Source organism: Oncorhynchus masou, chromosome 32 (genome assembly GCF_036934945.1).
Source record: "Oncorhynchus masou masou isolate Uvic2021 chromosome 32, UVic_Omas_1.1, whole genome shotgun sequence".
NCBI lineage: Eukaryota > Metazoa > Chordata > Actinopteri > Salmoniformes > Salmonidae > Oncorhynchus > Oncorhynchus masou.
The window spans coordinates 3,493,807-3,517,172 of NC_088243.1; the positions used below are offsets into that span (position 1 = coordinate 3,493,807).

The 23,366-nt window shown below is 51.1% G+C and overlaps 1 protein-coding gene across 1 annotated transcript in view; it reads right to left on the bottom strand.

The window, feature by feature from the left end:
* Positions 1–227: 227 nt before the first annotated feature.
* Positions 228–23,366, bottom strand: part of zfyve26 (zinc finger, FYVE domain containing 26) — a 126,701-nt gene continuing 103,562 nt past the window's right edge. Inside the window, 11 exon segments of the mRNA XM_064955546.1 lie at positions 228–808; positions 2,303–2,328; positions 2,331–2,352; positions 4,039–4,124; positions 4,200–4,245; positions 9,426–9,608; positions 10,127–10,277; positions 13,561–13,568; positions 16,392–16,601; positions 18,041–18,238; positions 18,815–19,036. Coding sequence (XP_064811618.1) covers positions 584–808; positions 2,303–2,328; positions 2,331–2,352; positions 4,039–4,124; positions 4,200–4,245; positions 9,426–9,608; positions 10,127–10,277; positions 13,561–13,568; positions 16,392–16,601; positions 18,041–18,238; positions 18,815–19,036 — 1,377 coding nt within the window. The 3' untranslated portion in view covers positions 228–583.

Below are 23,366 nucleotides of genomic sequence, written 5' to 3' on the forward strand. Positions count from 1 at the left end.
GAGAGAGAGACAGACACAGAGACAGAGACAGAGACAGAGAGAGACAGAGAGAGAGAGAGAGAGAGAGTGTTGTCTGGCTAGTCAGTCAACTCTCCAGATGAGAGAGAGAGAGAGAGAGAGAGAGAGAGAGAGTCTGAGAGAAGACAGTCAGTCAACTCTCCAGATCCAGAGAGAGAGACAGTGTTGTCTGGCTGTAGTCAGTCAACTCTCCAGATGACTGTAGTGTTGTCTGGCTGTAGTCAGTCGGCACAACGGTGTTTCACTGCTTCCAGTGAGGAACAGGAAGTCAGTTACAGAGTCCAGGCAAGGTGTCTTGTTGTTCCACTCTTGGCGTTTCTAGTTGAAGTGCGATCTGTTATTCCCTGATGATGTCTGGTTCCCCATCTTGTAACCTGAACTAGGTGTCTCCATGACAACGATTACGCCCGGGTCGTGTTCATTCACACAACAAATAGAAAATATTGTTATCATTTTTTTTTTTGCAACAGAGAACTAAAACGAGCATTTCTGATTCGACGAGTCCTGGTTCAGTCCGGTTGGTGCGTAATGAACACGGCCCCTTGTTCCACTCCCCCTCGTGGGTTTACTTGGCGTTGGGTCGGCCTTGTTTTGTAGGAGGCGGCGTCTTTCTGTCCCTGTCCTTGTGCTCAGACAGCCACTGGCAACAGATGTCCTGCATGACAGAGTCTCCGACGCCCTCCGCTGTCTGGAGGACTTCCTGAACCAGCGGCCCGGCCCTGGTTGTATCCAGTTTTACAGCGAGGAGATAGGCCGCTCGCAGTTTACTCACCTGCAGGTAGGCCTTAATCTACAGAGACACATTACAGTCAGGTGTTAATCTACAGACAGATTACAGTCAGGCCTTAATCTACAGACAGATTACAGTCAGGAGTTAATCTACAGAGACAGATTACAGTCAGGCCTTAATCTACAGAGACACATTACAGTCAGGTGTTAATCTACAGACAGATTACAGTCAGGCCTTAATCTAGAGACAGATTACAGTCAGACCTTAATCATTACAGTCAGGTGTTAATCTACAGAGACACATTACAGTCAGGCCTTAATCTACAGAGACACATTACAGTCAGGCCTTAATCTACAGAGACAGATTACAGTCAGGTGTTAATCTATAGACAGATTACAGTCAGGCCTTAATCTACAGAGACACATTACAGTCAGGAGTTAATCTACAGAGACAGATTACAGTCAGGAGTTAATCTACAGAGACAGATTACAGTCAGGCCTTAATCTACAGACAGATTACAGTCAGGCCTTAATCTACAGAGACAGATTACAGTCAGGCCTTAATCTACAGACAGATTACAGTCAGGCCTTAATCTACAGAGACAGATTACAGTCAGGTGTTAATCTACAGACAGATTACAGTCAGGCCTTAATCTACAGAGACAGATTACAGTCAGCTGTTAATCTACAGACAGATTACAGTCAGGCCTTAATCTACAGAGACAGATTACAGTCAGGCCTTAATCTACAGAGACAGATTACAGTCAGCTGTTAATCTACAGAGACAGATTACAGTCAGGCCTTAATCTACAGACAGATTACAGTCAGGCCTTAATCTACAGACAGATTACAGTCAGGCCTTAATCTACAGAGACAGATTACAGTCAGGCCTTAATCTACAGACAGATTACAGTCAGGCCTTAATCTACAGACAGATTACAGTCAGGCCTTAATCTACAGAGACAGATTACAGTCAGGCCTTAATCTACAGACAGATTACAGTCAGGAGTTAATCTACAGAGACAGATTACAGTCAGGAGTTAATCTACAGACAGATTACAGTCAGGCCTTAATCTACAGACAGATTACAGTCAGGAGTTAATCTACAGACAGATTACAGTCAGGAGTTAATCTACAGAGACATCACCAGAATGTTGGATTGTAGAGAGATTACAGTCAGGAGGAGACATACAGAAGAAGACTAGACAGGAGATGGTGATCTACAGGACAGGAGATGAGGAATTGTAGAGACAGAGAGAGGCAGAGGAGATATGGAGAAGGAAGACTAGACAGGAGATGGTGAAGAAAGTCAGAGATGAGATGGTGAGGAAGAGGAGGACAGGAGAAAATCTACAGATATGATGAGGAGGGAAGAGAGAGAGATTACAGTCAGGAGGAGGACAGGAGATGAGAGTGAAGAGGAGAAGAGATGAGAGTGAGGGAGGATCTACAGGAGAAAGGGGAAGATTAGTGAGGAGGACAGTCAGTAATCAGATGGGAGATTACAGGAAGAGGACAATCTAAGAGAGAGATTAGAGTCAGGTGGTTAATCTACCTTGTTCTCTGTGCTCTTAGTCTCAGAATGAGACACTCCAACTCCTTGGCCTTCATCAAGACAAAACAAAATCTTTATTAACACCCCATCTCAGAGTAACAGTACGAGAAAGTCTGTGATTGGCTAACATGATGCCAGGGTCAGGCCTTAATCTTAGAGACAGATTACAGTCAGGTGTTAATCTAGTGGTTAGAGTGTAGATTAGGCAGTCAGGTATCCTAGTGGAGACAGCGTAGGACTACGTTGGACTTAATCTACAGAGACAGGTTACAGTTCAGGCCTTAATCTGACAGGTACAGATCTACGTCTGCCCCCTGAATCAGGACAGTTTAACCCACTGTTCTAGGCAGATCAGTGAAAATAAGAACTTGTTCTTAACTGACAGATTACAGTCGAGTTAAATAAAGGCAAATTAAAGGCCTACATCTTACTGACAGCTATAATGCTTTAATACAGAACATATTATAAGCATGTATTAGCCTTTATGTCTTACAATATAAGGAAGTTATAATATGATGGTGAATCAACATTTCACAAATTAAAGTGTTTGTAGACTACTAAAGGACTAATGCCCTACTGGAAGGCATGTACATGGCTGTGGTGTAAAGTATTGAAGTACAAATACTACAAAGTACTACTTAAGTAGTTTTTTTTTTTGGGGGGGGAGAGTTCTGAGGACATTACTTTACTATTTAAGTGATTGACAACTTTTACTTTCACTATATTGCTAAAGAAAACTATGCACTTTTTACTCCATACATTTTCCCCTGTCACCTAAAAGCACTTGTTACATTTGGAATGCTTAGCAGGACAGGAAAATGGCCCAATTCACTCACTAAACAGAGAACACCCCTGGTCCTCCCTACTGCCTCTGATCTGGAGGACTCACTAAACAGAGAACATCCCTGGTCCTCCCTGCTGCCTCTGATCTGGAGGAATCACTAAACAGAGAACATCCCTGGTCCTCCCTACTGCCTCTGATCTGGAGGACTCACTAAACAGAGAACATCCCTGGTCCTCCCTACTGCCGCTGATCTGGAGGACTCACTAAACAGAGAACATCCCTGGTCCTCCTTAGTGCCTCTGATCTGGAGATGACTCACTAAACAGAGAACATCCCTGGTCATCCCTACTGCCTCTGATCTGGAGGACTCATAAACAGAGAGACATCCCTGGTCATCCCTGCTGCCTCTGATGAGGAGGACTCAAGAAACAGTGAGGAGGACATCCTGGTCCTCCCTACTGTCTGATCTGGAGGGGAACTAGATGAGGAGGGGAAGACATCCGTGGTGATCCCTGGGAAGAGATGATCTGGAGGACTCACTAAACAGAGAACAGTGAGGAGGTCCTCCCTAAGGAGGACAGGAGATGAGGAGGGGAAGAGAGAGAGTGATCCCTGGAGGACAGGAGATGAGGAGGAGAAGATCTGGAGGACTCACTAAACAGAGAACATCCCTGGTCATCCCTACTGCCTCTGATCTGGAGGACTGACTAAGGACAGAGAAGATCCCTGGGGAAGAGATGCCTCTGATCTGGAGGACTCACTAAACAGAGATGATCCCTGGTCATCCCTACTGAGTGAGGATCTGGAGGACTCACTGAAGAGGAGAAGATCCCTGAGTCAGTCCCTGCTGCCTCTGATGAGGAGGAAGAGAAAGAGTGAGGAGGACAAGAGATGAGGAGGGGAAGACTGGAGAGAGTGATCTGGAGGACTCAGATGAGGAAACAGAGGAGACATCCGTGGGATCCCTGGAGATGAGGAGGATCTGGAGGACTGAGGAGGACAGAGATGAGGATCCCAGGAGATGAGGAGGCCTCTGATCTGGAGGACAAGAGATGAGGAGGGGAAGAGAACATCCTGGTCCTCCAGGAGATGAGGAGGGGGAAGAGGACTTACTGAAGGACAGAGATGAGGATCCCTGGTCCTCCCTACTGCCTCTGATCTGGAGATGAATCAAGAGGAGAAACAGAGAAGAGTGAGGAGGGGAAGAGATGAGGAGGGGATCTGGAGGACTCAGTAAAGAGAGAACATGGGGAAGATGAGAGTGAAGAGGAGAAGAGAGGAGAGTCCCTGGTGAGGATCCCTAAGAGATCTGATCTGGAGAGAGACTCAGATGAGAGTGAAGAGGAGGAGGACAGGAAAAAGGGGAAGAGGTACAGATGGGAGATGAGGAAGAGGACAGGAAAGACAGAGAAGATCCCTGGTTATCCTACCTTGTTCTCTGTGGAATTACTAAGAATGAGACATCCAACTCCTTGGCCTTCATCAAGACTCAAAACTTTATTAACACCCCATCTCAGACAGTAAACAGAGAACATCTGTGTCATTGGCTAACATGGGGTCTGATCTGGAGGACTTGGTTAACAGTAGAACATCCCTGGTATCCTACTGGTCTGATCTGGAGGACTCACTTGGACTAGTAACCCTGGTTGCAAGTTCAAACCCCCGACTGACAAGGTACTGATCTGGAGTCTGCCCCCTGAACAGGCAGTTTATCCCACTGTTCCTCCGTCATTGAAAATAAGAACTCTGTTCTTAACTGACTCGAGTTAAATCCCTGGTCCTCCCTACTGCCTCTGATCTGGAATAAACATACATCTTATCCCTGACCCTGCTGCCTCTGATATGGAGGACAATATAAGGGTTATAATATGTGACGTCAAACAGAGTGTTTGTAACTCCTAAAGGACTAATGCCCTACTGGAAGGCATGTCTGATCTGGGGTAATATTGAAGTACAAATAACATCTACTTAAGTCCCTGCTGTTTGATCTGGAGGACTTACTAAACATTAGAACATCCCTGGTCATCCCTTTTACTTTCACTCTGATCTGGAGGACTCACTTTTTACTCCATACATTTTCCCCTGTCACCCAAAAGCCTTGATCTGGAACTCACTAAAATGAGAACATCCCTGGTCATCCCTACTGCCTCTGATCTGGAGGAATCACTAAACAGAGAACATCCCTGGTCATCCCTACTGCCTCTGATCTGGAGGACTCACTAAACAGAGAACATCCCTGGTCATCCCTACTGCCTCTGATCTGGAGGACTCACTAAACAGAGAACATCCCTGGTCCTCCCTACTGCCTCTGATCTGGAGGACTCACTAAACAGAGAACATCCCTGGTCATCCCTACTGCCTCTGATCTGGAGGACTCACTAAACAGAGAACATCCCTGGTCATCCCTACTGCCTCTGATCTGGAGGACTCACTAAACAAAGAACATCCCTGGTCATCCCTACTGCCTCTGATCTGGAGGACTCACTAAACACAAATACTTTGTTTGTAAATTATGTCTGAGTGTTGGAGTGTTGCCCTGGCTACCCTTAAATTTAAAAAACAAGAAAATGGTTCCGTCTGGTTTGCTTAATATAAGGAATTTGACATGATTTATACTTTTACTTTTGATACTTAAATATATTTAAAACCAAATACTTTTAGAATTTTACTCAAGTAGTATTTTACTGGGTGACTTTTACTCAAGTAGTATTTTACTGGGTGACTTTTACTCATGTAGTATTTTACTGGGTGACTTTTACTCAAGTAGTATTTTACTGGGTGACTTTTACTCAAGTAGTATTTTACTGGGTAAATGGTAAACTGATTGATTTTAAAGTAGTATTTTACTGGGGCCTTTATCTAGTATTTTACTGGGTGACTTTTACTCAAGCCCCTTATCTCTGTAACTCACGTTTTACTGTCGGGCCCCTTGTCTGTGGGCCCCTTATTTGTTACTCACGTCTGTCGGGCCCCTTGTCTGTGGGCCCCTTATCTGTTACTCACGTCTGTGGGGCTCCTTATCTCTGTAACTCACGTCTGTCGGGCCCCTTGTCTGTGGGCCCCTTATTTGTTACGTCTGTGGGCCCCTTATCTCTGTAACTCACATCTGTGGGGCCCCTTATCTGTGTAACTCACATCTGTGGGGCCCCTTATCTCAGTAACTCACGTCTGTGGGGCCCCTTATCTCAGTAACTCACGTCTGTGGGGCCCCTTATCTCAGTAACTCACGTCTGTGGGGCCCCTTATCTCAGTAACTCACGTCTGTGGGGCCCCTTATCTCAGTAACTCACGTCTGTGGGGCCCCTTATCTCAGTAACTCACGTCTGTGGGGCCCCTTATCTCTGTAACTCACGTCTGTGGGCCCCTTATCTGTGTAACTCATGTCTGTGGGGCCCCTTATCTCAGTAACTCACGTCTGTGGGGCCCCTTATCTCTGTAACTCACGTCTGTGGGGCCCCTTATATCTGTAACTCACGTCTGTGGGCCCCTTATCTGAGTAACTCACGTCTGTGGGGCCCCTTATCTCAGTAACTCACGTCTGTGGGGCCCCTTATCTCTGTAACTCACGTCTGTGGGGCCCCTTATATCTGTAACTCACGTCTGTGGGGCCCCTTATATCTGTAACTCACGTCTGTGGGGCCCGTTATATCTGTAACTCACGTCTGTGGGGCCCCTTATATCTGTAACTCACGTCTGTGGGGCCCCTTATCTGTGTAACTCACGTCTGTGGGGCCCCTTATCTGTGTAACTCACGTCTGTGGGGCCCCTTATCTGTGTAACTCACGTCTGTGGGGCCCCTTATCTGTGTAACTCACGTCTGTGGGGCCCCTTATCTGTGTAACTCAGTCTGTGGGGCCCGTTATATCTGAACTCACGTCTGTGGGGCCCTTATCCCACAACTTCAGCAGCTGGGCCCCGGTATCTGTAACTCACAAGTCTCTGGGCCCCTTATCTCTGTAACTCATGTCTGTGGCCCCTTATCTCTGGAAGTCCTAAGAGGGGAGGAGGATCCCTGTAACTCACGTCTGTGGGGCCCATAATATCTGTAACTCATTCAAAAGTTTGTGGGGCCCCTTATAAATGTAACTCACGTCTTTGAAAGAAAAGCACATTTCTTGGTCGATTAAAATCACGTCTTGATCAGAAATATCAGTGTAACTTGTTAATGTTGTAAATTATATCTGTAACTCACGTCTGTGCCCCTTTTCCCTGGAACTCTACATCTGTACAGGGCCCATTATCTGCAACCATCATCCTGTGATCCAATGGCACGTTATGTTGTAACTCACGTCTGTTAAAGGCCCGTTATTGATCATTAGTAACTCCCTTTTGTGGTCTAGGGCACTTATCTGTGTAACTCATGTCTGTGCCACCAGAGACTCTGGGTTCGCGCCCAGCCTCTGCTCTGTCGCAACTCCCGTCTGGGAGGTCCGTGGGGGCTGTAACTCACGTCTGTGGCCTTGTCTGGGTAACTCATGTCTGTAGGGATGTCCTTATCTCATTGAGCACTCACGTCTGTGGGGCCCGCATATCTGTAACTCACGTCTGTGGGGCCCAGTGTCTTCCTAACTCATGTCTGTGGCTGGCCCCTTATCTGTGTAACTCAGTCTGTGGGGCCCCTTATATCTGTAACTCAGGTCTGACTTATATCTGTAACTCACGTCTGTCCAGAGCCCCTTATATCTGTAACTCACGTCAAGTAGGGCCCGTAAACATCTGTAACTCACGTCTGTGGAGGCCCCTTATCTGTAAATAAAATCAAAACGTCTGTGTTGGCCCTTTATCTGCGATGGAAAACTGGCCTCTTTAAACTCAGTTGAGTATCTGGAGCATCAGCATTTGTGGGTTCGATTACAGGCTCAAACTTGGTCCTTGGTCCTCTTGTTTGTCTAAACTCATTCTAGTCGCACGACAGTTACTTGGTCCTCTTGTTTGTCTAAACTCATCCTCGGAGGAGGCAGTTACTTGGTCCTCTTGTTTGTCTAAATAATGAGCCACAACCGTTCAAACGTTACTTGGTCATCACTTACTTGTCCTCTTGAAAGTCCTAAACACATTTCTAGGAGTCGATTAAAATAACATCAAATTGATCAAAATAAATCATTCTAGTCACAATGTTGAAAGTTACTTGGTTATCACTTACTTGGTCCTCTTGTTTTTAAACTCATATCTACATGGCGACAGTTCTTGGTCCTCTTGTTTATCTAAACTCATCCTGTGATCCACAGTTACTTGTTCTTGTTAATCCAAGTTTACTCATTCTAAAATGGCTAATTGACTTGGTCCTCTTGTTTGTCTAAACTCATTCTGCAGCAGTGATCGACAGTTGTGTTAGCTTGGTCATCCAGATCACTTACTTGGTCCTCTTGTTTGTCTAAACTCATTCTGGGTCGCAGGCTCGCCCGCCCGTGACTGGGAGGTCCGTGGGGCGTTTGTCTAAACTCATCCCTAGTGTCGTCCGGGTTAGGGAGGGTTTGGTCCTCTATCCTTGTCTCATTGAGCACCAGCGACTCCAGCGCAGTGCCGCTTGTTTGTTTAAACCAAGGTCACCAGGTGCACAGTGTTTCCTCCGACACATTGGTGCGGCTGGCTTCCGGGTTGGATGCCTCTTGTTTGTCTAAGAAGCAGTGCGGCTTGGTTGGGTTGGTCCTCGGAGGTTTGTCTAAACTCATCCTCGTCTCTCCCGAGCCTGCACGGGAGTTGTAGCGATGAGACAAGATATTAGCGACTAAACAATTGGATCCTCTTGTTTGTCTAAATTGGGGAGAAAAAGGGTAAACTCATTTGTGGGTTCGATTACAGGCTCAAACTTGGTCCTTGGTCCTCTTGTTTGTCTAAACTCTAAACTCATTCTAGTCGAGTCGACAGTTACTTGGTCCTCTTGTTTGTCTAAACTCATCCTCGTCGAGTCGACAGTTACTTGGTCCTCTTGTTTGTCTAAACTCATTCTCGTCGAGTCGACAGTTACTTGGTCCTCTTGTTTGTCTAAACTCATTCTAGTCGAGTCGTCAGTCGTCCTCTTGTTTGTCTAAACTCATTCTAGTCGTCCTCTTGTTTGTCTAAACTCATTCTAGTCGAGTCGACAGTTACTTGGTCATCACTTACTTGGTCCTCTTGTTTGTCTAAACTCATTCGAGTCGAGTCGACAGTTACTTGGTCCTCTTGTTTGTCTAAACTCATTCTAGTCGAGTCGACAGTTACTTGGTCCTCTTGTTTGTCTAAACTCATTCTAGTCGAGTCGACAGTTACTTGGTCCATGGTCCTCTGTGTTTCGGTCTCTATATCTAGTATTTGCCATAACAGGTAGTTGCCAACATAACGCTTCAGTTATTTCTTGACTTTAAGGTCGAGGTATTTTCTATTTAAGACTAATATTTTAGTAAAGTAAGGAAATTCCAGACGTATCCACCTGACAACCTCCTGGTCACCATACCGGAAATCAGTGTGAATACTGTCTCTTACCTGTATGACTCGGTATGCGATACCAAACCCCTCTTCGATGTTCTTTCCTCCCAACATCACCTGCAATGTAAATGCAATGACACAGATGTCAGATGTCGCCCCATATTATTCAGTATCGGTTAACGACATCAATACGATCTGTTAATAGCACAAGTACTTAAGACACTACCATTCTGTTTTATGGCCCAAGTGACACGCTATACTCCCTGTCTAGTGCCCTAACGCCCCCGTCTAGTGCCCTAACGCCCCCGTCTAGTGCCCCAACCCTCCGCTGAGTGCCCTAACGCCCCGCCTAGTGCCCTAACGCCCCGCCTAGTGCCCTAACGCCCCGCCTAGTGCCCTAACGCCCAGCCTAGTGCCCTAACTCTCCATCTAGTGCCCTAACTCTCCATATAGTGCCCTAACTCTCCATCTAGTGCCCTAACGCCCCATCTAGTGCCCTAACTCCCAGTCTAGTGCCCTAACTCCCAGTCTAGTGCCCTAACGCCCCGTCTAGTGCCCTAACGCCCCGTCTAGTGCCCTAACGCCCCGTCTAGTGCACTATTCCCTATCTTTGAGAAGCTTTGCGGGGGGCTCACCTTGCAGGCTACGTCGATCTTCATAGCGCTGGGGCCGAACAGAGTGGGAGGAGTGCTGGAGGAGGCAGAGGGGGTGGGGGCGGAGCTGGATGTTTCACAGTGATGCAGGAACCGAGTCACCTCCAGCTGGAGCTCTATCGTGTTCATGTGTCTGGTTCAGGAAAACAAAAGGGGGAAATGTCACATGATAGCAGCCTTACTAAAGCCTCAATGCTCAGGAGAGATGGCTGCACTACACAATTAAATCAGTTATGGTCACACATGCTTACTTAACAAGCCCTTAACCAACAATGCAGTTCAAGAAATAGAGTTAAGAACATATTTAGTAAATAAACTAAAGCAAAAAAATATAATAAAAAAACTAACATTAAAATAACAATAACGAGGCTATATACAGGGTATTACGGTACAGAGTCAATGTGGAGGCTATATACAGGGTATTACGGTACAGAGTCAATGTGGAGGCTATATACAGGGTATTACGGTACAGAGTCAATGTGGAGGCTATATACAGGGTATTACGGTACAGAGTCAATGTGGAGGCTATATACAGGGTATTACGGTACAGAGTCAATGTGGAGACTATATACAGGGGGTACCGGTACAGGGTCAATGTGGAGGCTATATACAGGGGGTACCGGTACAGAGTAAATGTGGAGGCTATATACAGGGTATTACGGTACAGAGTCAATGTGGAGACTGTATACAGGGGGTACCGGTACAGAGTAAATGTGGAGACTATATACAGGGGGTACCAGTACAGAGTCAATGTGGAGGCTATATACAGGGGGTGCCGGTACAGAGTCAATGTGGAGGCTATATACAGGGGTACCGGTACAGAGTCAATGTGGAGGCTGTATACAGGGGGTACCGGTACAGAGTCAAAGTGGAGGCTATATACAGGGGGCCAACAAGGCAGAGTTCATCTCAGCCTATGCCTCCCTCAAGTCCCTCGACTTCCTGGCACTGACGGAAACATGGATCACCACAGATAACACTGCTACTCCTACTGCTCTCTCTTCGTCCGCCCACGTGTTCTCGCACACCCCGAGAGCTTCTGGTCAGCGGGGTGGTGGCACCGGGATCCTCATCTCTCCCAAGTGGTCATTCTCTCTCTCTCCCCTTACCCATCTGTCTATCGCCTCCTTTGAATTCCATGCTGTCACAGTTACCAGCCCTTTCAAGCTTAACATCCTTATCATTTATTGCCCTCCAGGTTCCCTCGGAGAGTTCATCAATGAGCTTGATGCCTTGATAAGCTCCTTTCCTGAGGACGGCTCACCTCTCACAGTCCTGGGCGACTTTAACCTCCCCACGTCTACCTTTGACTCATTCCTCTCTGCCTCCTTCTTTCCACTCCTCTCCTCTTTTGACCTCACCCTCTCACCTTCCCCCCTACTCACAAGGCAGGCAATACGCTCGACCTCATCTTTACTAGATGCTGTTCTTCCACTAACCTCATTGCAACTCCCCTCCAAGTCTCCGACCACTACCTTGTATCCTTTTCCCTCTCGCTCTCATCCAACACTTCCCACACTGCCCCCACTCGGATGGTATCGCGCCGTCCCAACCTTCGCTCTCTCTCCCCCGCTACTCTCTCCTCTTCCATCCTATCATCTCTTCCCTCTGCTCATACCTTCTCAAACCTATCTCCTGATTCTGCCTCCTCAACCCTCCTCTCTTCCCTTTCTGCATCCTTTGACTCTCTATGTCCCCTATCCTCCAGGCCGGCTCGGTCCTCCCCTCCCGCTCCGTGGCTCGATGACTCATTGCGAGCTCACAGAACAGAGCTCCGGGCAGCCGAGCGGAAATGGAGGAAAACTCGCCTCCCTGCGGACCTGGCATCCTTTCACTCCCTCCTCTCTACATTTTCCTCCTCTGTCTCTGCTGCTAAAGCCACTTTCTACCACTCTAAATTCCAAGCATCTGCCTCTAACCCTAGGAAGCTCTTTGCCACCTTCTCCTCCCTCCTGAATCCCCCCCCCCTCCTCCCTCTCTGCAGATGACTTCGTCAACCATTTTGAAAAGAAGGTCGACGACATCCGATCCTCGTTTGCTAAGTCAAATGACACCGCTGGTTCTGCTCACACTGCCCTACCCTGTGCTCTGACCTCTTTCTCCCCTCTCTCTCCAGATGAAATCTCGCTTCTTGTGACGGCCGGCCGCCCAACAACCTGCCCGCTTGACCCTATCCCCTCCTCTCTTCTCCAGACCATTTCCGGAGACCTTCTCCCTTACCTCACCTCGCTCATCAACTCATCCCTGACCGCTGGCTACGTCCCTTCCGTCTTCAAGAGAGCGAGAGTTGCACCCCTTCTGAAAAAACCTACACTCGATCCCTCCGATGTCAACAACTACAGACCAGTATCCCTTCTTTCTTTTCTCTCCAAAACTCTTGAACGTGCCGTCCTTGGCCAGCTCTCCCGCTATCTCTCTCAGAATGACCTTCTTGATCCAAATCAGTCAGGTTTCAAGACTAGTCATTCAACTGAGACTGCTCTTCTCTGTATCACGGAGGCGCTCCGCACTGCTAAAGCTAACTCTCTCCTCTGCTCTCATCCTCCTAGACCTATCGGCTGCCTTCGATACTGTGAACCATCAGATCCTCCTCTCCACCCTCTCCGAGTTGGGCATCTCCGGCGCGGCCCACGCTTGGATTGCGTCCTACCTGACAGGTCGCTCCTACCAGGTGGCGTGGCGAGAATCTGTCTCCTCGCCACGCGCTCTCACCACTGGTGTCCCCCAGGGCTCTGTTCTAGGCCCTCTCCTATTCTCGCTATACACCAAGTCACTTGGCTCTGTCATAACCTCACATGGTCTCTCCTATCATTGCTATGCAGACGACACACAATTAATCTTCTCCTTTCCCCCTTCTGATGACCAGGTGGCGAATCGCATCTCTGCATGTCTGGCAGACATATCAGTGTGGATGACGGATCACCACCTCAAGCTGAACCTCGGCAAGACGGAGCTGCTCTTCCTCCCGGGGAAGGACTGCCCGTTCCATGATCTCGCCATCACGGTTGACAACTCCATTGTGTCCTCCTCCCAGAGCGCTAAGAACCTTGGCGTGATCCTGGACAACACCCTGTCGTTCTCAACCAACATCATGGCGGTGGCCCGTTCCTGTAGGTTCATGCTCTACAACATCCGCAGAGTACGACCCTGCCTCACACAGGAAGCGACGCAGGTCCTAATCCAGGCACTTGTCATCTCCCGTCTGGATTACTGCAACTCGTTGTTGGCTGGGCTCCCTGCCTGTGCCATTAAACCCCTACAACTCATCCAGAACGCCGCAGCCCGTCTGGTGTTCAACCTTCCCAAGTTCTCTCACGTCACCCCGCTCCTCCGCTCTCTCCACTGGCTTCCAGTTGAAGCTCGCATCCGCTACAAGACCATGGTGCTTGCCTACGGAGCTGTGAGGGGAACGGCACCGCAGTACCTCCAGGCTCTGATCAGGCCCTACACCCAAGCAAGGGCACTGCGTTCATCCACCTCTGGCCTGCTCGCCTCCCTACCATTGAGGAAGTACAGTTCCCGCTCAGCCCAGTCAAAACTGTTCGCTGCTCTGGCCCCCCAATGGTGGAACAAACTCCCTCACGACGCCAGGACAGCGGAGTCAATCACCACCTTCCGGAGACACCTGAAACCCCACCTCTTCAAGGAATACCTAGGATAGGATAAGTAATCCCCCCCCTTAATGATTTAGATGCACTATTGTAAAGTGGCTGTTCCACTGGATGTCAGAAGGTGAATTCACCAATTTGTAAGTCGCTCTGGATAAGAGCGTCTGCTAAATGACTTAAATGTAAATGTAAATGTGGGTACCGGTACCGAGTCAATGTGGAGGCTATATACAGGGGGTACCGGTACAGAGTCAATGTGGAGGCTATATACAGGGGGTACCGGTACAAAGTCAATGTGGAGGCTATATACAGGGGGTACCGGTACAGAGTCAATGTGGAGGCTATATACAGGGGGTACCGGTACCGAGTCAATGTGGAGGCTATATACAGGGGGTACCGGTACAGAGTCAATGTGGAGGCTATATATAGGGGGTACCGGTACAGAGTCAATGTGGAGACTATATACAGGGGGTACCGGTACAGAGTCAATGTGGAGGCTATATAGAGGGTGTTACGGTACAGAGTCAATGTGGAGGTTATATACAGGGGGTACCGGTACAGAGTCAATGTGGAGGCTATATACAGGGGGTACCGGTACCGAGTCAATGTGGAGGCTATATACAGGGGGTACCGGTACAGAGTCAATGTGGAGGCTATATACAGGGGGTACCGGTACAGAGTCAATGTGGAGGCTATATACAGGGGGTACCGGTACAGAGTCAATGTGGAGGCAATATACAGGGGGTACCAGTACAGAGTCAATGTGGAGGCTATATACAGGGGGTACCGGTACAGAGTCAATGTGGAGGCTATATACAGGGGGTACCTGTACAGAGTCAATGTGGAGGTTATGTACAGGGGGTACCGGTACAGAGTCAATGTGGAGACTATATACAGGGGGTACCGGTACAGAGTCAATGTGGAGGCTATATACAGGGGGTACCGGTACAGAGTCAATGTGGAGGCTATATACAGGGTATTACGGTACAGAGTCAATGTGGAGGCTATATACAGGGGCCCCCTACAGCCTACCGGTACCGAGTCAATGTGAGGGGCCCCCTACCCAGCCTACAGGTTAGAAAAGAGATGGCTGCACTATGTAATGGTTCAGTTATGGTCACGGGAAGGACAGATGACTGTATGGTCGCCTTGTCTTTGTGGAACTGCAGTATGGTCAGTCTTGTCTTTGGGCCCTGAGTCACCACCACCTGGATATATACATGAGGTAAAAAGGGGCACCTTTCCTGAAGCCCCTCTAAATGTGTACGGGCCCCTACAGCCGGGCCCCCTAAAGTTTGAATAGTTAAGTCTCCGGCCTCCCTCTACAGTCTCCGGGCCCTCTACAGCCTCCGGGCCCCTCTACAGCCTCCGGGCCCCTCTACAGCCTCCGGGCCCTCTACAGGCCTCCGGGCCCCTCTCTACAGCCTCCGGGCCCTCTACAGCCTCCGGGCCCCCTACAGCCTCTACAGGGCCCCTCTACAGCCTCCGGGCCCCTACTCTCCGGGGCCCTCTACAGTCTCCGGGCCCCCTACAGTCTCCGGGCCCCTACAGTCTCCGGGCCCCTCTACAGTCTCCGGGCCCCTCTACAGCCTCGGGCCCCTCTACAGCCCGGGCCCCCCGGGCCCCTCTACAGCCTCCGGGCCCCTCTACAGCCTCCTACAGCCTCCGGGCCCCTCTACAGCCTCCGGGCCCCTCTACAGCCTCCGGGCCCCCTACAGCCTCTCCGGCCCCCTCTCCGGGCCCCTACAGCCTCCGGGCCCCTCTACAGCCTCCGGGCCCCCTACAGCCTCCCCCTCTACAGGGCCCCTCTACAGCCTCGGGCCCCTCTACAGGGCCCCTCAGTCTACGGGCCCCTCTACAGTCTCCGGGGCCCCTCTACAGTCTCCGGGCCCCTCTACAGTCTCCGGGCCCCCTACAGCCTCCGGGCCCCTCTACAGCCTCCGGGCCCCCTACGGGGCCCCTCTACAGCCTCCGGGCCCCTCTACAGCCTCCGGGCCCCCTACAGCCTCCGGGCCCCTCTACAGGCTCCGGGCCCCTCTACCAGTCTCCGGGCCCCTCTACAGCCTCCGGGCCCCTCTACAGCCTCCCCCTCTACAGGGGCCCCTCTACAGCCTCCGGGCCCCTCTACAGCCTCCGGGCCCCTCTACAGCCTCCCCCTCTACAGCCTCCGGGCCCCCTACAGCCTCCGGGCCCTCTACAGCCTCCGGGCCCCCTACAGTCCGGGCCCCTCTACAGCCTCCCGGGCCCCTCTACAGTCTCCGGGCCCCTCTACAGCCTCCGGGCCCCTCTACAGTCCTCCGGGCCCCTCTCCGGGCCCCCTACAGCCTCCGGCCCTCTACGGGCCCCTCTACAGCCTCCGGGCCCCTCTACAGCCTCCGGGCCCCTCTACAGTCTCCGGGCCCCTCTACAGCCTCCGGGCCCCTACAGCCTCCGGGCCCCTCTAGTCTCCGGGCCCCTCTACAGTCTCCGGGCCCCTCTACAGCCTCTCTACAGGGCCCGGGCCCCTCTACAGCCTCCGGGCCCCTCTACAGCCTCCGGGCCCCCTCAGTCTCCGGGCCCCTCTACAGTCTCCGGGCCCCTCTAGTCTCCGGGCCCTCTACAGCCTCTCTACAGCCTCCGGGCCCCTCTACAGTCATCACATCACTAGAAGACATCTTCTTTCTGAAGGAGTTAGAGGTGCTCTTCTTCCTGTTAGTGCTGTTGGTACGTGTTCCCTGTTGCTCCTGTAGGTAGGTTCTGAGGTGCTCCTTGGCCCGAACCAGCCATCTCCGCTGGTCTCCCAGCTGTACGTAGGACACGACACCGTGGGTGAAGAACCGGATACACGTCATGGCCGCTCGTACGTGGTCCTGACAGGAGGGAGGAGAGGGTTATTCTGTTTCTAATCAGATTCAGATCTTATAGAGGGGGTGGTGGGGGAGTAGAGGGGGTGGCGGGGAGGAGAGGGGGTGGTGGGGGAGGGAGAGGGGGTGGCGGGGGAGGAGAGGGGGTGGCGGGGGGAGGGGGGGGGGTGGTGGGAGGGAGTGGGGGTGGTGGGAGGAGAGGGGGTGGTGGGAGGAGAGGGGGTGGTGGGAGGAGAGGGGGTGGTGGGGGAGGAGAGAGGGGGGTGGTGGGGGAAGAGAGGGGGTGGTGGGAGGAGTAGAGGGGGTGGGGTGGTGGGGGAGGAGAGGAGAGGAGGGGTGGTAGGAGTAGAGGAGGGGGGTGGGGTGGTGGGAGGAGTAGAGGAGAGGAGGGGTGGTGGGAGGAGTAGAGGAGAGGAGGGTGGGGTGGTGGGAGGAGTGGAGGAGGGGTGGGGGTGGTGGGAGGAGTAGAGGAGAGGAGGGGTGGTGGGAGGAGTAGAGGAGAGGGACGGGTGGGGTGGTGGGAGGAGTGGAGGAGGGGTGGGGTGGTGGGAGGAGTAGAGGAGAGGAGGGGTGGGGTGGTGGGAGGAGTGGAGGAGAGGAGGGGTGGTGGGAGGAGTGGAGGAGAGGGGGTGGTGGGAGGAGTGGAGGAGAGGAGGGGGTGGGGTGGTGGGAGGAGTGGAGGAGAGGAGGGGTGGTGGGAGGAGTGGAGGAGAGGGGGTGGTGGGAGGAGTGGAGGAGAGGAGGGGTGGGGTGGTGGGAGGAGTGGAGGAGAGGAGGGGTGGTGGGAGGAGTGGAGGAGAGGGGGTGGTGGGAGGAGTGGAGGAGAGGGGGTGGTGGGAGGAGTGGAGGAGAGGGGGTGGTGGGAGGAGTAGAGGAGAGGAGGGGTGGGGTGGTGGGAGGAGTGGAGGAGAGGAGAGGAGGGGTGGTGGGAGGAGTGGAGGAGAGGAGGGGTGCTGGGAGGAGTTGAGGAGAGGAGGGGGGGTGGTGGGAGGAGTGGAGGAGAGGGAGGGGTGGTGGGAGGAGTGGAGGAGAGGAGGGGTGGTGGGAGGGGTGGGGTGGTGGGAGGAGAGGAGGGGTGGTGGGAGGGGTGGTGGGAGGAGTAGAGGAGAGGAGGGGTGGGGTGGTGGGAGGAGTGGAGGAGAGGAGGGGTGGTGGGAGGAGTGGAGGAGAGGAGGGGTGGGGTGGTGGGAGGAGTGGAGGAGAGGAGGGGTGGTGGGAGGAGTGGAGGAGAGGGGGTGGTGGGAGGAGTGGAGGAGAGGGGGTGGTGGGAGGAGTGGAGGAGAGGGGGTGGTGGGAGGAGTAGAGGAGAGGAGGGGTGGGGTGGTGGGAGGAGTGGAGGAGAGGAGAGGAGGGGTGGTGGGAGGAGTGGAGGAGAGGAGGAGTGGTGGGAGGAGTGGTGGGAGGAGTAGAGTAGAGGAGGGGTGGTGGGAGGAGTACAGACTAACCATCATGAACTGTTGTAGCTGGTATAGTGTGTGGAAGTGTCCCCGTCGCTGCAGCAGTTGACAGGAGGAGAGGAGGTATCGGCTACAGACCTCCAGGCCTGGATCTAGGGTCTCCAGTAACCCCTGCAGCATCCCCAGACGACCCCTCTCCAGACTAGGCTGCAATACGCCCTCCAGGAACACCTCCTCTGGACATTCCTGGAGGGCCATGGAGGGAGGGACAACTGTTGAACTCATGTCCCCTTGGTTTCTAATATCTATAAATAGGTTTAATAGGTTTCTAATATCTATAAATAGGTTTAATAGGTTTCTAATATCTATAAATAGGTTTAATAGGTTTCTAATAGGTTTCTAATATCTATAAATAGATTTAATAGGTTTATAATATCTATAAATTGTTTGAGTATACAGTTCCAGGACAATCGATGCTATCCGGCTCGAAGGACCATAAACTCCTTATTTATTTTAATCAGGCAGATCACTTAAATAATTCTTATTTACCATGACAACCTGGCTCCACCTTAATACAAATCCTCAACAACAACAACAAATAAAGTAGCATTGACCTTTAAGTTCACAGTAATGAGATAAGATCTCCGTGACCATTAATAACCTTGACCCCTAATCTCTGACCCCTGACCTTACTGAGCAGGTGTTGCAGGGCGTCCATCATGTTGTCATGTCTCATGAGGAAGCTGACCAGGGACAAATCACTACGTCGAACCCCTGATTATTAACCCCTAAACCTTGACCCCCTAACCTCTGACCCCTGACCTTGCTGAGTAGATGCTGCAGGGCGTCCTTCATGTTGTCGTGTCTCATCAGGAAGGAGACCAGGGCCAGGTGAGTCCCGTAGCTGGACAGGTAGTACAAGCTCTCTTGATACAGGCTATTGCCCTGACCCTGAACCCCCTCTGGCCAGTCCACTGATCCTCCAGGCTCACAAAGAGCTTCCTCAAGCTCCCTCAAAGACCACAGGATGTCCTCACTGAAAGACTGATACACAGAGCGAGAGACATAGAGAAAGCGAAAGAGAGGGAGAAAGAGACAGCGAGGGAGACAGAGACGGCGAGGGAGAGATGGCGTGAGAGATAGAGAGCGAGACACAAAGAAACAAACACACACACACACACACAGTGAATGATGGTACAATAACAGAAAACGTGGGCGGTTGGTTGCATAACCTAGTTGATCTGCAGAACTGTGCAGTGTTACATAATATCTCTTTATATCCAGATCAACCAGTTTCTATTTATTTTAGTTTATTTATTTAACCAGGCAAGTCAGTTAAGAACAAATTCTTATTGACAATGACGGCCGAAGAACAGTGGGTTAACCTGCCTTGTTCAGGGGGCAGAACGACAGATTTTTACCTTGTCGGGGATTCGATCTAGCAACCTTTCGGTTACTAGTCCAACGCTCTCACCTGCTATACTGAACGAAAATGTAACAAAAAAATAAACGCAACACGAAACAATTTCAAAGATTTTACTGAGTTACAATTCATACGAGGAAATCAGTCAATTAAAATAAATTCATGAGGCCCTAATCTATGGATTTCACATGACTGGGATTACAGATATACTATGTCGGTCTCAGAGCTTGGGGTGTGGATCAGAAAGCCAGTCAGTATCTGGTATGACCACCATTAGCCTCATGCAGTGGGACACATTTCATTCGCAGAGTTGATCAGGCTGTTGATTGTGGCCTGTGGAATGTTGTCCCACTCCTCTTCAATGGCTGTGTGAAGTTGCTGGATATTTGCGGGAACTGTAACACGCTGTCGTACACGCCGATCCAGAGCATCCCAAACATGCTCATTGGGTGACATGTCTGGTGTGTTTGTAGGCCAGGGAAGAACTGGGACATTTTCAGCTTCCAGGAATTGTGTTCAGATCCTTGTGACATGGGGCCGTGCATTATCATGCTGAAACATGAAGTGATGGTGGTGGATGAATGGCACGATAATGGGTCTCAGGATCTCGTCATGGTATCTCTGTGCATTCAAAATATGTTCGTTGTTCGTAGCTTAGGCCTGCCCATACCATAACCTCACCGCCACCATGGGGCACTCCATTTCACAACGTTGACATCAGCAAACCACTCGTCCACACGACGCCATACACACGGTCTTGCGGTTGTGAGGCCGGTTGGACGTACTGCTAAATTCTCTAAAACGACATTGGAGGCGGCTTATGGTAGAGAAATTAACATTCAATTATCTGGCAACAACTCTGGTGGACATTCCTGCAGTCAGCATTCCAATTGCACGCTCCCTCAAAACTTGAGATGTCTGTGGCATTGTGTTGTGTGACAAAACTGCATATTTTAGAGTGACCTTATATTGTCCCCAGCACAAGGTGCACCTGTGTAATGATCGTGCTGTTTAATCAGCTTCTTGATATGCCACACCTGTCAGGTTGAATGGATTATTTTGGCAAAGAAGGATTATCTTGGCAAAGAAGAAATACTCACTAACAGGGATGTCAACACCTTTTCGTACAATTTGTTTTGAGAAATACGCTTTTTGTGCGTATGGAACAATTCTGGGATCTTTTATTTCAACTCATGAAACATGGGACCAACAACTTTACATGTTGGGTTTATATTTTTGTTCAGTGTATTTGTTGTGAGTATAAAGCTTCACTGTAGGCCAGCTAATAACTCAACATCTGTTCAGTCTGAAGCAGTAATTTAACAAATGACAAACTGTTCTAGCAGGACCGTAGGGACTGGGCAACCAGCTGACTGGGCAACCAGCTGACTGGGCAACCAGCTGACTGGACAACCAAGGGACTGGACAACCAAGGGACTGGACAACCAGCTGACTGGACAACCAGCTGACTGGACAACCAGCTGACTGGGCAACCAAGGGACTGGGCAACCAGCTGACTGGGCAACCAGCTGACTGGACAACCAGCTGACTGGGCAACCAAGGGACTGGGCAACCAGCTGACTGGGCAACCAGCTGACTGGACAACCAGCTGACTGGACAACCAGCTGACTGGGCAACCAGCTGACTGGACAACCAGCTGACTGGACAACCAGCTGACTGGACAACCAAGGGACTGGGCAACCAGCTGACTGGGCAACCAGCTGACTGGGCAACCAAGGGACTGGGCAACCAAGGGACTGGGCAACCAAGGGACTGGACAACCAGCTGACTGGGCAACCAGCTGACTGGGCAACCAGCTGACTGGGCAACCAGCTGACTGGGCAACCAAGGGACTGGACAACCAGCTGACTGGGCAACCAAGGGACTGGACAACCAGCTGACTGGGCAACCAAGGGACTGGGCAACCAGCTGACTGGGCAACCAGCTGACTGGGCAACCAAGGGACTGGACAACCAGCTGACTGGGCAACCAAGGGACTGGGCAACCAGCTGACTGGGCAACCAGCTGACTGGGCAACCAGCTGACTGGGCAACCAGCTGACTGGGCAACCAGCTGACTGGACAACCAGCTGACTGGACAACCAGCTGACTGGGCAACCAGCTGACTGGGCAACCAAGGGACTGGACAACCAGCTGACTGGGCAACCAAGGGACTGGACAACCAGCTGACTGGGCAACCAGCTGACTGGGCAACCAGCTGACTGGGCAACCAGCTGACTGGGCAACCAGCTGACTGGGCAACTAGCTGACTGGGCAACCAAGGGACTGGGCAACCAAGGGACTGGACAACCAACAGACTGGGAAACCAAGGGACTGGGAAACCAGCTGACTGGACAACCAGCTGACTGGTCAACCAGCTGACTGGACAACCAGCTGACTGGACAACCAGCTGACTGGGCAACCAGCTGACTGGGCAACCAGCTGACTGGGAAACCAAGGGACTGGGAAACCAAGGGACTGGACAACCAACAGACTGGGAAACCAAGGGACTGGGCAACCAGCTGACTGGATAACCAGCTGACTGGACAACCAACTGACTGGGCAACCAAGGGACTGGGCAACCAGCTGACTGGACAACCAGCTGACTGGGCAACCAGCTGACTGGGCAACCAAGGGACTGGACACCCAGCTGACTGTGCAACCAAGCGACTGGACAACCAAGGGACTGGACAACCAACTGACTGGACAACCAACTGACTGGACAACCAACTGACTGGACAACCAACTGACTGGACAACCAGCTGACTGGGCAACCAAGGGACTGGGCAACCAAGGGACTGGGCAACCAAGGGACTGGGCAACCAAGGGACTGGGCAACCAAGGGACTGGGCAACCAAGGGACTGGGCAACCAGCTGACTGTGCAACCAAGCGACTGGACAACCAAGGGACTGGACAACCAACTGACTGGACAACCAACTGACTGGACAACCAACTGACTGGACAACCAACTGACTGGGCAACCAAGGGACTGGGCAACCAAGGGACTGGGCAACCAAGGGACTGGGCAACCAAGGGACTGGGCAACCAAGGGACTGGGCAACCCGGTGACTGGACAACCCGCTGACTGGACAACCCGCTGACTGGACAACCCGCTGACTGGACAACCCGCTGACTGGACAACCCGCTGACTGGACAACCCGCTGACTGGACAACCAGCTGACTGGACAACCAGCTGACTGGACAACCAGCTGACTGGACAACCCGCTGACTGGACAACCCGCTGACTAGACAACCAGCTGACTGGACAACCAGCTGACTGGACAACCAGCTGACTGGACAACCAGCTGACTGGACAACCAGCTGACTGGACAACCAGCTGACTGGACAACCCACTGACTGGACAACCCACTGACTGTTGTCCAGGACCTCTGGAAGTAGTGCACTATATAGGGAATAGGGCCCTGGTCAACAGTAGTGCACTATATAGGGCAGAGCAGGACGACCTTTTGGCAGAGAACACTCAGGTCATGTCCTAAATCCTACCCTACACAGTGCAGTACGTTTGACCAGGGCCCATAGTGCACTACCTAGGGAATAGGGTTCCCATTGGGGACAAAGACACATAGTTAAACCACTGGCAACAGTGAAGACTGGAGCTCTTTGTTGTGAGATCAGAACAGTAAACAACACCATCGTTTGGCATGACTGGTTCAGAGTACAACTGAGTCCGGTAAGTACTGGGTACAGGGAACCAAGGTAACAAAACATCAAGATCACCAGTGTTGCAATACAGTCTACACTATAAATGCAGTCTATACTATAAATGCAGTCTATACTATAAATGCAGGCTATATCAGCAATACAGTCTATACTATAAATGCAATCTATATCAGCAATACAGTTTATATCAGCAATACAGTCTATACTATAAATACAGTCTATATCAATACAGTCTATATTATAAATACAGTCTATACTATAAATTGTAAC